The sequence below is a fragment of the Erythrolamprus reginae genome, chromosome 3 (genome assembly GCF_031021105.1).
Source record: "Erythrolamprus reginae isolate rEryReg1 chromosome 3, rEryReg1.hap1, whole genome shotgun sequence".
Taxonomy (NCBI): Eukaryota; Metazoa; Chordata; class Lepidosauria; order Squamata; family Dipsadidae; genus Erythrolamprus; species Erythrolamprus reginae.
In genome coordinates this window covers 84,567,672-84,582,416 of record NC_091952.1, presented here as the reverse complement: position 1 = coordinate 84,582,416, position 14,745 = coordinate 84,567,672, and the positions used below count along the sequence as shown (strand labels likewise).

General features: G+C 40.9%; 1 protein-coding gene across 2 annotated transcripts in view; it reads right to left on the bottom strand.

Annotated features, from left to right (window-relative positions):
- Positions 1-474: 474 nt before the first annotated feature.
- Positions 475-14,745, bottom strand: part of ROR1 (receptor tyrosine kinase like orphan receptor 1) — a 231,913-nt gene continuing 217,642 nt past the window's right edge. For both annotated transcript variants that reach the window (XM_070746072.1, XM_070746071.1), the window contains 4 exons: positions 13,609-13,926; positions 11,034-11,279; positions 7,547-7,758; positions 475-2,091 (listed from right to left, as the gene is read on the bottom strand). In XM_070746072.1, coding sequence (XP_070602173.1) covers positions 673-2,091; positions 7,547-7,758; positions 11,034-11,279; positions 13,609-13,926 — 2,195 coding nt within the window. In that variant the 3' untranslated portion in view covers positions 475-672. The remainder of the gene's footprint in view (positions 2,092-7,546; positions 7,759-11,033; positions 11,280-13,608; positions 13,927-14,745) is intronic.

Here is a 14,745-nt window from a genome sequence, read left to right as displayed (position 1 = left end):
TATGTTCTTAAGTATTTTTGATCTCTAGCCTGTGGTTTGTAAATCCTAATTTATGCTTTAATATTTTGTGTGAACCCAGGCAACTGTGGCTTAATCAAGAAGCACTTCATGAATTTAGTTTAGTGCACTGCATGAATTCAGCAGAATGTTTGGCTGTAGTCCGACTCAAGATTTTTCAACTCAGCAAGTTTTAAGCTGTGTCGATATGCTGGCTGGAGAATTCTGGGAGCAGATGAGGTTGAGATGTTTTGGTTTAATGGAATATGCATTTGGGTATAGCATGAGACCAATAGCGAAATTTTCATCCTACAGAAGTGTAATTAATTTTCCTAACATTTCATCACCATGTGTTCAGAATAGTCAAACTGCTGAGACAGAAAACATTTCACTTAAAAAAAACCCATGATTAAATATGTTTCTTAAAACACAGAAATACTTTTGCCCTTTACTATTTTGTAAAATAAATTTGCAGCCACAGTGTTGAGTGTTAGTACATTTAAAAAAAAATTTGAATGGCACTTCCTGTAAGAACTTCACAGAAGATACTTATTGCAAACACCTCTTTATACAGCTGGAAAAAAAAATCTCCAATAAAATATTTGAATATAAATCTCTAAAAAACGTCTAGTTCATATTGTAAATAGATTCATTTACAAAGGTCTCTCTTATTTATTACATCTCTGCCGAAATCACAGTTTCATTATGCCCGTGAATACTAGAATCTAAAGATGGTTGTTTGGAGTCAATTTTGTAGGGTTTTTGAGTCTTGTTCCCAAAAACAGTGATGCTAATCCCACCGGGATGATTTGGCACTGACATATGAGACAGCAAGGGGATATTGGCATCCTGGTTGGATCCTGAAGAAGGCAAGCTGGTCACATGACCAGTGCTTGTGGATCCACTTGCACTGCTTGGTGAACGACTCTTGGGTGGAGGACAGTGCTGAATGACCCTTGGTGGACCTGCAGGTTGGTAGTGGGCAGCTGGAAAAGCAGCATATCCAGGGGGTATCGGATACCCATTAATGGGAATATATCGCTGGTTTTGAGGTAACGGTGGGCCAAGAAATCCAGTTATTTGGCCCTGTGGCATACTTTGTGCTGGAAATATGTAGTTAGGGTACCTGGGATTGCTTAGGTTGCTCACTGGGCTTGCGCTGAGAGATGTAGTTTGAGTGGTAGCATTTCCACCAGAAGGCGTAGTAGAGCTAGTATGACTGGATATCCCTTCCCAAGAGTGCAGTCTGGCATGGATATCTTTGAATTTGGGTCTCCTAGACGGCAACTCATGCCAGCATTCGGACATCAAGCCGTACATTCTGGGAGGGCAGTCTTCAGAGCATGGCAAAAGCTGTCGTTTCCGGACCATCTCAACGACTTCTTGGTTACTAAATCCGTAATAGGGCTGAAGGCCAAAACTAAAAATCTCCCACAAGACGACACCAAAGGACCAGATGTCCGAATCAGAGGAGAATTTCCCATACAAAATTGCCTCTGGCGGCATCCAACGAATGGGCAGGAGGGATTTATTTTGAACTCTGTAATAATCGGCCGAATAGATTTCTCTTGACAGTCCCAAATCGGAAATCTTCACGTGGAGCTGTTCTCCAATTAAAATGTTGCGGGCGGCCAGATCCTTGTGGACAAAGAAATGACTCGACAAATATTCCATTCCCGCTGCAATCTGGACAGCTATGTGCAGAAAATCAGCATGGTCCAAACTGGATTTTACCGTACCATCTTCATCACTGCTACATCCAACATCTGAATGTGGAGATCGCATAATGAGGAATTCATGGAGGTCTCCTAGGTTCATATATTCAAAGAGCATGCAGACTGGTTGCTCTTGTGTCACAATTCCAAGAAGGCAAACAACGTTTGGGTGATGCAATTCTGCCATCAGCGAGGCTTCTTGCTGGAATTCTGCCCACTGCTGTGGGTTATTGCAGTCCTTAAGGGTCTTTATTGCGACTAGCTGAGCATGGTCCATTCCTGGCAAATAAAGATGTCCCTTATAGATTTTTCCAAAAGCACATTCACCCAACTCTTCCATAAACCGGACGGCGGAAAGAGGAAGCTCCTTGGCTTTGCTCTGTTAGAAAGAAGAAAATACATGAATATCATTTTGAATCAGACAGATTGCCCTTTGAATGGTCTTAGATATGGTAGTATTGGAAAACATTGAAAAATGTCTTTGGCTCTATAGAACCAACCGGACTAGACCGCCTTCTGCTGCACGAATCCCAGAGACCGGTTAGGTCCCACAGATTTGGTCTCCTCCGGGTCCCGTCAACTAAACAATGTCGTTTGGCGGGACCCAGAGGAAGAGCCTTCTCTGTGGCAGCTCCGACCCTCTGGAATCAGCTCCCTCCAGAGATTAGAACTGCCCCCGCCCTCCTTGCCTTTCGTAAACTCCTTAAAACCCACCTCTGTCATCAAGTGTGGGGGAACTGAAACATCTCCCCCGCCTATGTAGTTTTCTGTGTATGATATGACTGTATGTATGTTTTTTATATATTGGGGTTTCTTGTTTTTTAGACTTTTAAAATGTTATTATTGTTATTTTAGAGTTTAACTATTAGATTTGTCATTATATATTGTTTTTATCATTGCTGTGAGCCGCCCCAAGTCTACGGAGAGGGGCGGCATACAAATCTAATAAATAATAATAATAATAATAATAACTACCCCCCCGATGTCCATACTGCTCCCACCCTACTGGCCTTCCGGAAGGCCACGAAGACCTGGCTTTATTGGCAGGCCTGGGGGCCATGAATTGTACATCTTTCGTGGCCAAAGTGTGTAAATGGTGTGTATGCTTAAGATTATGACTGTTTTTTTATACACATAGGTTTTATTACGGGGTTTAGTTTTAGATATATTATATTTGATTTCTTTTTATTGCTTGCATCTTTTTGTATTTATTATATTATTTTGTAAGCCACCCTGAGTCCTATTGGACGGCATAGAAGTGGAATAAATAATAATAATAATAAAAAAAGTAAAGTACAATGTTTGTCACGAAAACTTCACAATCTGTTATATAAGCTTTAATTTAAAAGGCAAAATTTTCAAGGAAAGTATTATCTTGGGTAGGCATATTTTTCTTAGCTGTGGGGAATACACAAGTTGTTCATCAGTAGTTTGGATTGCCAATTTGTGTGGATGCGCGCTGACCTCAAATATATCTAGAATGATGAATCAACATCTTGCCCCTTGCCATACATAATCCATTCCCAGCGGCTGATTAGGTCCCACAGAGTGGGCCTTCTCTGGGTCCCGCCGACGAAACAATGTCGTCTGGCGAGACCCAGGGGGAGAGCCTTCTCTGTGGCGGCCCCGGCCCTCTGGAACCAACTCCCCCCAGAGATTAGGACTGCTCCCACCCTCCTCGCCTTTCGTAAGTTATTAAAAACTCATCTTTGCCGCCAGGCATGGGGAAACTAACACACACACCAATTGTCAAGGCTGGTGTATGGTTTGATTGGTTGTGTGATTATTTTATTTTATTATAAGGGTTTTAAATTGCATTTTAAAATTGGATTTGTACACTGTTTATGTTGTTGTGAGCCGCCCCAAGTTCTCGGAGAGGGGTGGCATATAAATCTACTAAATAATAATAATAATAATAATAATAATAATAATAATAATAATTATTATTCCCCAAATACACATTACCTCCTTATTTGATAGGAAACAAAGAGGATTAGGGCAGTGGTCCCCAATCTGTGTGGCTTGGTGATCTGGATGGTGGGGAGGGGGAGGGGAACTGAGTTGCACAAGCAGCAGCCTGGGACACACAGCCCTTGCACAAGTGGTGGGCGCTCACGTGTGATTTCCTGTTGCTCACGCAAGTTGAATTGCATGCACACGCTCTGGCAGTGAAGGACTGCTCGTCATCGGAGCTACAAGTACGCCCTCCGAGGCTGCTGCGGGCGCCCACATGTCCAGCGGGTGCACGTGCGCTCATCATTGTGAGTTTTGCGCAGCAAGCGAAATCTTGCATGAGGACATGGGCGAGTGATTTCAGCGATTTTCGCCAAGATTTGGCTCCAGCATATGCACAGAAGCAAAAAAAGCCAGCCAAAATTGTGAAATTTCGCTCGTGCGAGCATCGTCATACAATATTTCGCTTGCCGTCAACGAAGCAGTGGAAGTGATGTGCTGGTGCCTGGAGGCTGGTGGGGCCTGGATGGGTGTCAACAAGCTCAAACTCAACCCAGACAAGACGGAGTGGCTGTGGGTCTTGCCTCCCAAGGACAATTCCATCTGTCCGTCCATCGCCCTGGAGGAGGGAACTATTGACCCCCTCAGAGAGGGTTCGCAACTTGGGCGTCCTCCTCGATCCACAGCTAACATTGGAACACCATCTCTCGGCTGTGGCGAGGTGGGCGTTTGCCCAGGTTCGCCAGGTGCACCAGTTGCGGCCCTATTTGGACAGGGGGTCATTGCTCACAGTCGCTCATGCCCTTATCACCTCGAGGTTCGATTACTGCAACACTCTCTACATGGGGGAGAGCCTTCTCTGTGGCGGCCCCTGCCCTCTGGAATCAACTTCCCCCAGAGATTAGAACGGCCCCCACCCTCCTTGTCTTTCGCAAGTTACTTAAGACCCACCTATATCGCCAAGCATGGGGGAACTAAGACATCTCCCCCAGGCTTATTATATTTCATGTTTGATGTGTATGTGCTGTATGGTTTTTAATTGTTGAGGTTTTTATATATTTTATTATTAGATTTGTTCCATTGTTATACTTTTTTTATTACTGTTGTGAGCCGCCCCAAGTCTTCGGAGAGGGGCGGCATACAAATCTAATAAATTGAATCGAATTGAATTGCTGCGCATGTGCAAAAGCAAAACCTCACACAGGGGTCCACATGCACATATCGGGGATGCGCAGCTGCATACGCATCCTGAAATTTCCTACCGGAACGGAGTACATAACCGCACGGGCTGCTGAGCACCACTATGTTCCGGCCAATCAATTCCAAATAGGTTACAGCCTGGTAGGGGGCTGCGACCCAGGGGTTGGGAATCCCTGGACTAGGGGTCCCTATTCAAGATGCGCTTGTAGCTTTTTTTCTTTCTATCCCCTTAGCAATAAGACAAAAGGAAGGCAAAGCTGACTTGGATAGAATCTTGCACATTCATTGGAAGCACTTCCCCTCCTTCTCCCTTAGTCTACGAGTAGTCTTTGACTTATAACCATTCATTTAATCACCATTCAAAGTTATTATGGTGCTGAAAAAGATGACTTATGACGACTTCTTGCACTTACGACCACTGCAGAGTCCCTGCAGTTACATGATAAAAATTTGGATGGAAGGGAACTGGCATATATTTAGGATGGTTGCAGTTTTGCAGAGCCATGTGATCACCATTTGTGACCCCACAAGGGGCAAGCCAAGCCAATGGGGCAAGTCAGATTTGCTTAATAACCACCATAATTGGCTTAATGCCTGCAGTGATTAGCTGCTGCAAAAAAATATCATAAAATCAGATGCAACTCACATAAGGACCGCATCACTTAAGCCAGTGTTTCCCAACCTTGCCAACTAGAAGATATCTGGACTTCAACTCCCAGAAGTCCCCAGCCAGCATTCGCTGGCTGGGGAATTCTGGGAGTTGAAGTCCAAATATCTTCAAGTTGCTAAGGTTGGGAAACACTGACTTAAGCAATGGAAGTTCTGGTCATAAATTGAAAACTATCTGTGGTTGTTAAAAGGTTGCTGGGAAGAAGGGAGAAACCACTGGGCAAGTGGAAGTCCAGTCCCAATATTTTTCAACAACTTATAGCAGAGTTGCGGAGGAAAAGGGGGAAAATGGCAAGGCGCCATTCTTCTGAGTGACCCTATTTCCATGATGTAGTTCACAGGTGGCATGTAGAGCCATATCGGCCGGCATGTGAACCGTTGCCTTACTTTAGTTCCAGTGTGCATGTGTGCATTGGCCAGCTGATTTTTGGCTTGCATGGAGGCTCGGGGAGGGCGTTTTTGGCCTCTGAGAGGGACGGGGAGGGCAAAAAACCAGGCCTACCGGGCCCACTGGAAGTTGGGAAATGGGGGAGCAGGGGTTGTGTATGCATGCGCAAGGGCAGGACAGCGTGTGTGTGTGTGGGGGTGTTGCATACACATGCATGGGGATGAGCATAGAATTATGGGTGTGGGCACGTGCACGCTTTTGGCACCCAAGGGGAAAAATGTTCGCCATCACTGCCCTATTTGAAGTCACTGGCTTCCTTTGGTTAGAAATAAATATTTTCCGCCAGATATACTAGGAATGTTGAGCTGAATGCTCACAGACCTTAGGAATGTAACTAACCCTTCACTTTTATTTCATTTATAATTCACTATGAAAAGGAAGGAAGGAAGGAAGGAAGGAAGGAAGGAAAGGTAATTGAAAGTGGGACACATAAAATAAATTGCAATTTTCCTGATCATTTTATGTGTTTTAGATAAATACTATGTGAATTAATATATTGCAGTGGCATTTGAACAGGCAGTTATCTTACTGCAGGATAGTGGGAAATTAGATGTATTATTGCAAAGCAGATGGTTTATATTATACAAATCCTTTAGGCTAAAACTTGTTTAGGTCTGGCATATTGTAAATTATATTTTAGTAATGAAAGTGAAATGACCTCTGTCTGACCTCAAGCAGGGCTGTCTGTTTTAACCAACTTGGTGGAAAACTGAAAGAAAATGAAGTCATAAAATTGGGCAGAAGGGGGTTCATTTGGAGTTAAGCAGTTATAAATCTGCTTAGCTTTTGTTTGACAGGTATTTGTCACTTGGTGGTGTACAAGATGCATAGAAGTATAAAAAAAAACAGAGGAGACATTGTGCCAAAGAAAACCAAGTACAAAGGGAGTTTATACCACTCTATCTTTATCAGTCACGTCTATTACATTAATGACAACAATTGATTCAATTTATGATACAGAGGGGGATAATTAAGGGAAAAATCCTAAATGTATAGGAAGTACACATTAAATTAGGGATTACTCTCTGATGTGTTGTGCTTAAGATACCAGCGTAACATTAGAATTATGTGTATCTACTCTGATAGGATTCAAATGGGCTTACCACGAGGGCTACAAAACTGTACAAAATGCCAGCAGAATTGCTCTCTACATTTCTTTGCTGCCCCAGGTTTTGCTGAGCAGATTGGATAGCCCTACCTAACCCCTTTGTATTCAAAATTTGGGGGATTTATTTTCTTTGCTCAATCACGATCTATCCCCTGTCCTAATGTTTCTATTTTACTAGTATCATGTATATAAACATTGTTATATACTGTATTTGTATACCACCGATATGTACTTGACAAAACAATTAAATTAAAATTAAATTAAATTTCTAAAAAAAACTTTTGACATCACAGTCAAAGACAAGACAACAATAAGTGAGTGATTTCCATCAAATGGTGAAATGGACCCAGATAGGTATGCTCATTAAGAATGGCAGAGCCCTCAAGGAACTAAGGTTGTTTGAGCTTAAAACAAAGGGTTTTTTCATTTTTATGCATCAGTCTTGGTTCACAGTACCTTTGGCTTATAGGAATTGAGCATGGACATCTCTACATTCTGTCCTCGGACGTGCTTCGGCTGTCTTTGAACAGGTGGAGAAGATGACTTCTGGTTATTTCGGCAAATACAGATGAAGAAAAACAGTAAGGCAATAGCCAGAGGAATTGTAACACTGGGCACCAGAATATAAAGGATTTCCATTTTATTCTTTTCCTTGGAGTCCTTTGGGTCTAAATTCAGAGGAAAAAAAGTAGAGGAGAGGGGAAAAGCAGGAGGACTTTTTAAAAATGAGATTGTTATAAACAGTGAATTTTTGTATATAAATATGTATGAAGCCTACTGCGTATTTTCATGCTTTCCTGAGCAAGCAGCAACAGCAGAAACAATAGCAGAGGTTCTTTCGCTTGTGACCTTTGGGTTATCAAGTTTGACCCCATTTAAATCAATCAATCCATGGCTATCTACAGGTAGCCATAAATTCAACTGGGAAATCTTAGCTTATTCAGGAACAACCCTCCTTCAAGCAATAAACTTCAATGAGCACCTTTAGCATTACTAACAAGCACCAACTTTATAGTTACATTTTAAGCATCTCTGAAAGGTTTGACCCATGCCACTGTTGTGTGTTTTTCCACAATAAAGAATTGCTAAGTATAAAGTGAGATAAGCTAATCAAAACAATACCTATTTCCACAAACTGGGGGTATTTGTTTTGCAATCAGCCATATAACAAGGGACAAAAACATGAATCCTTAGGAATTATAGAACAACAGGTTTCTATTATTGCTTGTCTAAAGGCCAATGATAGCTTTGCAATACTAAAATCAGCTTTCTTTGCAGAATGTGGGTTCATGTAAGTAACATTAGAAAAATGTTCAACCACAATGTCAATGGTGCAATACATAAATGGCTGTTTCTGTCTGCAAAGCTCTTACTTGAAGAGTGAATTTTGTAATTTATTTTTTTAAAAAAATACTGTACTGGCAACAAATATTGTCAGGGAACAAAAGTTGATGGAATGCTTTTCAGATCCTTCAAGTAAAAACTACATGGAAAATAGTATTACATCACAAGTGCCAATAGATACTATTGAGTCTCAGGAGAAGGGTGGCATAGGAATAAAATAAAATAAATAAATACATTTTAAAACCTGAAGGTAAGAGGCTCTGTATTACATTATACATCTTGAGGCAGAATTTCATTCCTAAGAATCAAATGCAACACAATTCTCAAATCTATTTTTTTCCTAATTGCAATTTTTACATATGGAGTTGCAACCCAAACCCAGCATTTTTGGTCTTTTATTTCCCCCACCCCACCCCAGGACAATTCTCAAATTCGGATGATTAAGAATCATTTTGTCATGTTTACATCCTGGAAATATATATATAAAGAGTCTTCCACTGCTCTCCATCCTGGGAAGATGATTGCTTCTGCAGACAGATAAATCTATTCTGTTTTCATACATTTCATACAACAATCTGAGCATTTGGGTAGTTCAGGCCCTGCTAAAAGCAGTGAGTGGGAGTTTGAGCACTACCATAAGATATTTTGATGTGCAAAGTCAGGAAAACAGGAAAAGAAGATATGAACTCCCAAGAGATCTGAAGAAATGTGAGCTTCCAAGACAAGAAACCAAAGGTCACAATGATGAAAGACACAAGCAACAGAAGAACCTCACAATGGCTGAATGCATCATTGCCAATAAGAATAAGTCAAGATATTTGAACTTTGGCAGCAATTTGGTCCTTTCTAATTGGGCAAACATAGGACATAAGACAAGGTCTACACCAAAGGCAAGTCAGGATGTCCTAAACCTTTTTCTTATAAAATAAGAATCTTTATATTTTAGCAGTGTTTTATTTGCAAGCTTTAATGCTCCCCAATCTCTATAATTACTTTGCCTCCTGCTTGGTTGAATCACATTTTTCTAATTTAAGTTGTTCTTCAAATTAAATTTTATAGTTTATGGTTTCATTTGGTTCATAATCCTGACCTGCAAGGAAAAAACCCTAGTTTCTTAGATCTGTCAAGTTTGCAAAATTATTGATACCACAAGATGAATATCACTAGTGGTCATCCAGTGGTCATTGTTAGATACTGAAGCATGTTATTGGAATCCATGTCATGCTTCACTTTTTAAAACTGCGGCTAATCACTTATCACACTACATGACACTATACAATTCTGGCTGATTCAAGAAATAATTGTTTCAAAAATGGTATCTTACTTCAATGATTAATCTCATCTCCCCTTTTTTTAAAAGGCCTGGTCTCCTTAGCTTAGCTCAATTGAAATATTTATCTTACGCTAATTTTTTAAATCATCAAACACTCTTCCTCTGAATCCATTAGACAACTTTTCTGACTCCCTAAAAACATTATGATCCCACTATATAGAATGCTGGTGAGACCACATTTGGAATACTGTGTTCAGTTCTGGAGACCTCACCTACAAAAAGATATTGACAAAATTGAACGGGTCCAAAGACGGGCTACAAGAATGGTGGAAGGTCTTAAGCATAAAACGTATCAGGAAAGACTTCATGAACTCAATCTGTATAGTCTGGAGGACAGAAGGAAGAGTGGGGACATGATCGAAACATTTAAATATATTAAAGGGTTAAATAAGGTCCAGGAGGGAAGTGTTTTTAATAGGAAAGTGAACACAAGAACAAGGGGACACAATCTGAAGTTAGTTGGGGGAAAGACCAAAAGCAACATGAGAAAATATTATTTTACTGAAAGAGTAGTAGATCCTTGGAACAAACTTCCAGCAGACGTGGTAGATAAATCCACAGTAACTGAATTTAAACATGCCTGGGATAAACATATATCCATCCTAAGATAAAATACAGAAAATAGTATAAGGGCAGACTAGATGGACCATGAGGTCTTTTTCTGCGGTCAGACTTCTATGTTTCTATGTTTCTATTTTAAATTGTTACTTCTGCACAGCTACCAGAAAGTGCTTGGGATGTATTGCTGTCATTTTTCCAAAAACCTTGCTGGCATTTTTCTAACCACTTAATAAGAGGCTCTCAATAACATTTCAGACAAAATAATGGTTATTTAGAGTCATGTTTCACACAATAGTCATTTGTTCAAATAAGCATGCTGAGCCAAAGAATTTTGTTTTGGGGCAAAAGTTTTAGATCTGCACATGCTCCAGATCTGGAGTACGGGCCCCTGCTGGTTTTTGGAATTTTTCTTCCTGTTGGCCTTTTACCCTCCTGCCAAGTGAGGCCATTAGAAAACACATCCTTTAAATGGCAAGTAGCCACCAAACAGAAGACCACCAAGAGGATCAATTTGGTCCATAAACAGGGACTGTATTTAAATTCTGCAGCTGCACTTTTATTCCAAATTAAAATTGTCGGGGCAAGTCAATTCTATAAACATGGGATGAATGTGCCACATAGTTTGGCTCTGGAACTGCAGTCGACAGCGAAACACAACAAACAATCTCATTTCATTTTTTGTAAAAAAGAGTTCGTTATATTTACCACAGACAGGGATGTCACAAAGTTCGGACTTGAGATTTTCGTCTAAGGTGAAACACCAGGGCGCATCTTTCTGATTGGCCGGGTTTCGGCAATAGGAATGGCCTCCATTCAGCTCTGGATACCTGACAGCCGTGAAAGTGTGGGTGTGGGGGTACTGGGAGTTCCATGGCTGGCACTGTCGTCCAGATTTGGTTACACTAATGGTCCCCCGATAGTCCCCTCCTGTGCTGTTGAAACATTTGTGATCTGTAACAGAAAGGTCATTTTTCTGTGATGCATTAAAAGAACACTGTGCACACATGTCTATAGAGATTCTCAATCATCCAGGTCATGGTTTCCCCAAAGGTGCTTCCCATCCTCAGCCCTCCCCGCCTTTCAGAAGGCAACTGCACTTCCTTGGTTATTTTTTTCCCCTTGAAAATATTTCACTACTCATCCAAGAAGCTTCTTCTGTTCTAACTAACTGGTGGAGAATGGCAATTGAATTTGAATTTATTAGATTTGTATACTGCCCCTCTCTGAAGACTCGGGGCAGCTCACAACAAAGCAGCAATACAGTACAATACAAATCTAGCATTAAAATTTAAAACTAAATTAAAATACATTGTCATAAAAACCCATTAACTGCACAATCATACACACTCGGTCCAGCTAATCAATATAGAGGTCGGAGAAGAAGGGGGGGAGATTAATCCCCCCACGCCTGGCGGAAGAGATGGGTCTTTAGCATTTTGCAGAAGGCGAGGAGGGTACAGGCAGTTCGAATCTCTGAGGGAAGTTGATTCCAGAGGGCCGGGGCTGCCACAGAGAAGGGTCTTCCCCTGGGTCCCACCAGATGTTTAGTTGTTTAGTTGATGGGACCTGGAGAAGGCCAACTCTGTGGGACCAAATCGGCCGCTGGGATTTGTGCAGCAGAAGGCGGTCCCATAGATATTCTGGTCCGATGCCATGTAGGGCTTTATAGATCATTACCGACACTTTGAATTGTGACCGGAAACTGATCGGCAGCCAGTGCAGGCTGTGGAGTGTTTGCATCTACAGTATGTATATGAAATGACAAGTTGTACAGTATTAAATATTCTCTATGGATGATTTTCTTTTCTTTCTCCTTTTTTATGACCTGAAAATTAATTCAGTCTTACATACGGAGATGTAACAATACTCTTTTAAAAAGTTACACACTTCTTTAAAATAGTTTTAAGAAATATGCAAAAGAACTCAAAGCTTCCTCAAAAATTTGAAACTTATCCCTTATCTTGGCAGGAGACATGATGTGACTTAATCTAATTTAGAAATAAAGCCACCTGACATTATTTTTGTTTAACTTATTTGTGAGCTAACATAAACTTCACTCAACATCAAGGCCAGTAACACAACTTGGGACTGCCATACTGCATAGTAACTGGAGTACGATAAACAAATTTTATTTTTTAATTAAATGTTTATGCCATATATCTCCCTTACAAAGTGACAATGGCACTAGTGTTTATTTCAGTGTAATAGCTAGAAGATATTTTAATGAACAAATCATGAGATATCAGATATTAAATGGAACAGAATAATATAAAAATAGCTGCTGGTTTAAAATATTAAAAAGTGTTCTTCTAACAAGGAGCTGCTGCATGATGGTAGTGCTTATCTAATCGAGTTGTTGAAGCGTGGAACTCATTACCGGACTCTGTAGTATCATCCCCTAACCCCCAACACTTTACCCTTAGACTATCCAAGGTTGACCTCTCCAGATTCCTAAGAGGTCAGTAAGGGGCGTACATAAGCGCACTAGAGTGCCTTCCGTCCCCTGTACTATAGTCTCTCCTATATCTCCTATATCTTCTTTACTCTATCTCTATAAGCTTCATTGTATATCATTGTGTATTGGACAAAATAATAAATAAATAAACAAACAAACAAACAAAATATTCAGACTAGACCTGTGATGGCGAACCTATGTCACAGGTGGCATGCAGAGCCATATCTGCTAGCACGTGAGCTGTTGCCCTAGCTCAGCTCCAATGTGCATGTGTGTGCCAGCCAGCTGGTTTTTGGCTTGCAAAGAGGCTCTGGGAGGACATTTTTGGCTTCCAAAAAGCCTCCGTGGGGATAGGGGAGGTTATTCTTACCTTCCCCTGCCTCCAGGAAAGCCTTTGGAGGGCGAAACACAAGCCTACTGGCCCCTCCAGAAGTTGGGAAACAGGCCGTTTCCAGCCTCCAGAGGGCCTCACATTGGTGGGGGAAGCTGTTTTCGCCCTCCCCAGCCATTGAATTATGGATGTGGGCAGTGAAGGGCTACCAAATTTTTACTACCACACTGTGGGCGTGGCCTATGCATTTTCTTTCAACATCTTTCAATGCAAAGTGGAGCTCCATTTTCGCTACCCCGCTGCGTTCCCCCCCGTCCAGGCAATAGCCCATCTCTGGATGTGGGCACTCAGGCATGCGCTATAGCATGCGCTCAGGCTCTTTCGGCGCCCGAGGGAAAAAAGGTTCGCCATCACTGAACTAGACTCTATCAACTGTGTACCCTTGATCTGTTTTAGGGATAACTCACATACAAGGCAACGTAACTGCCACTTACTTTTATTGATTGGATCTGCCATAGGGATGCCAATACGGATACAGTTGATGGCCTCAGGGCTATCAGGAAGGGGAAGATCTTCACAATTCGGCAGCTTCAACCGCATCAAAATCATAGGATTGGATCTTGCAAATATGTATTCAGTTTGGCAAAGCACGTTTTCTAGAATCTCACACTCATCCCGGCACAGATCTCGTGGTTTTGCAACGGAAGACGTCTCATCACAATATGGGAAAGCATAATGGCACAGCGACGGGATGGCAAACTGCGAACATTTATCTGATAAATGACTGGAAGTTCCAATCATTGTGAAGGCGGCTGCAGCATATACAAATACCAAATCAGTTGAGATAGTAGCAAATTTATATTAGAACATACAGTATGTACAAATGAAGACACAATAGTATTTGTTTATTTTTTAATTTATTTTTATTTATTTATTCGATTTTTATGCTGCCCTTCTCCTTAGAATGAGGGCACCTTACAACATGTTAGCAATAGCACTTTTTAACAGAGCCAGCATGTTGCCACCACAATCCGTGTCCTCATTTTACCCATCTCAGAAGGATGGAAGGCTGAGTCAACCTTGAGCCGGTGATGAGATTTGAACTGCTGACCTACAGATCTACAGTCAGCTTCAGTGGCCTGCAGTACAGCACTCTACCTGCTGCGCCACCCCAGGTCTTTTTTTTAAAAAAATACCTGTTTTTGTATTCAAAACACTCTGCTAAATGCAGTTTATATATTAGTATCCACTTCCTTTTCCATGGATTGGACTGGACTGTCTTAATCAAAGAGTGATTTAAGTATCAAGTGAGCTCTAATATTATTATTTGGTAAGTATGTTTTAAAGAAAATTAAGTTTATGCAATTGTAGATCCACAAGTAAGTAAAAACATGGTTGAAATCTAAAAACATGGTTGAAATCAGAATAAAATTATGATAACTGTGTTATTTTTCAACATGCTCATTAGAAAAGGTAAGAATACAATTAAAATAATATGCAGGGCTGGTTTTTTTTACTATCTTTGTTAAAGTTTCATTTTCATTGTAGCTTTTCAAAAAGAGTAATATATTTTTTCTTCTAAATATATGTTAAGTGCCATGGAATTTATTCCATTGAACTTGTAAAATTAA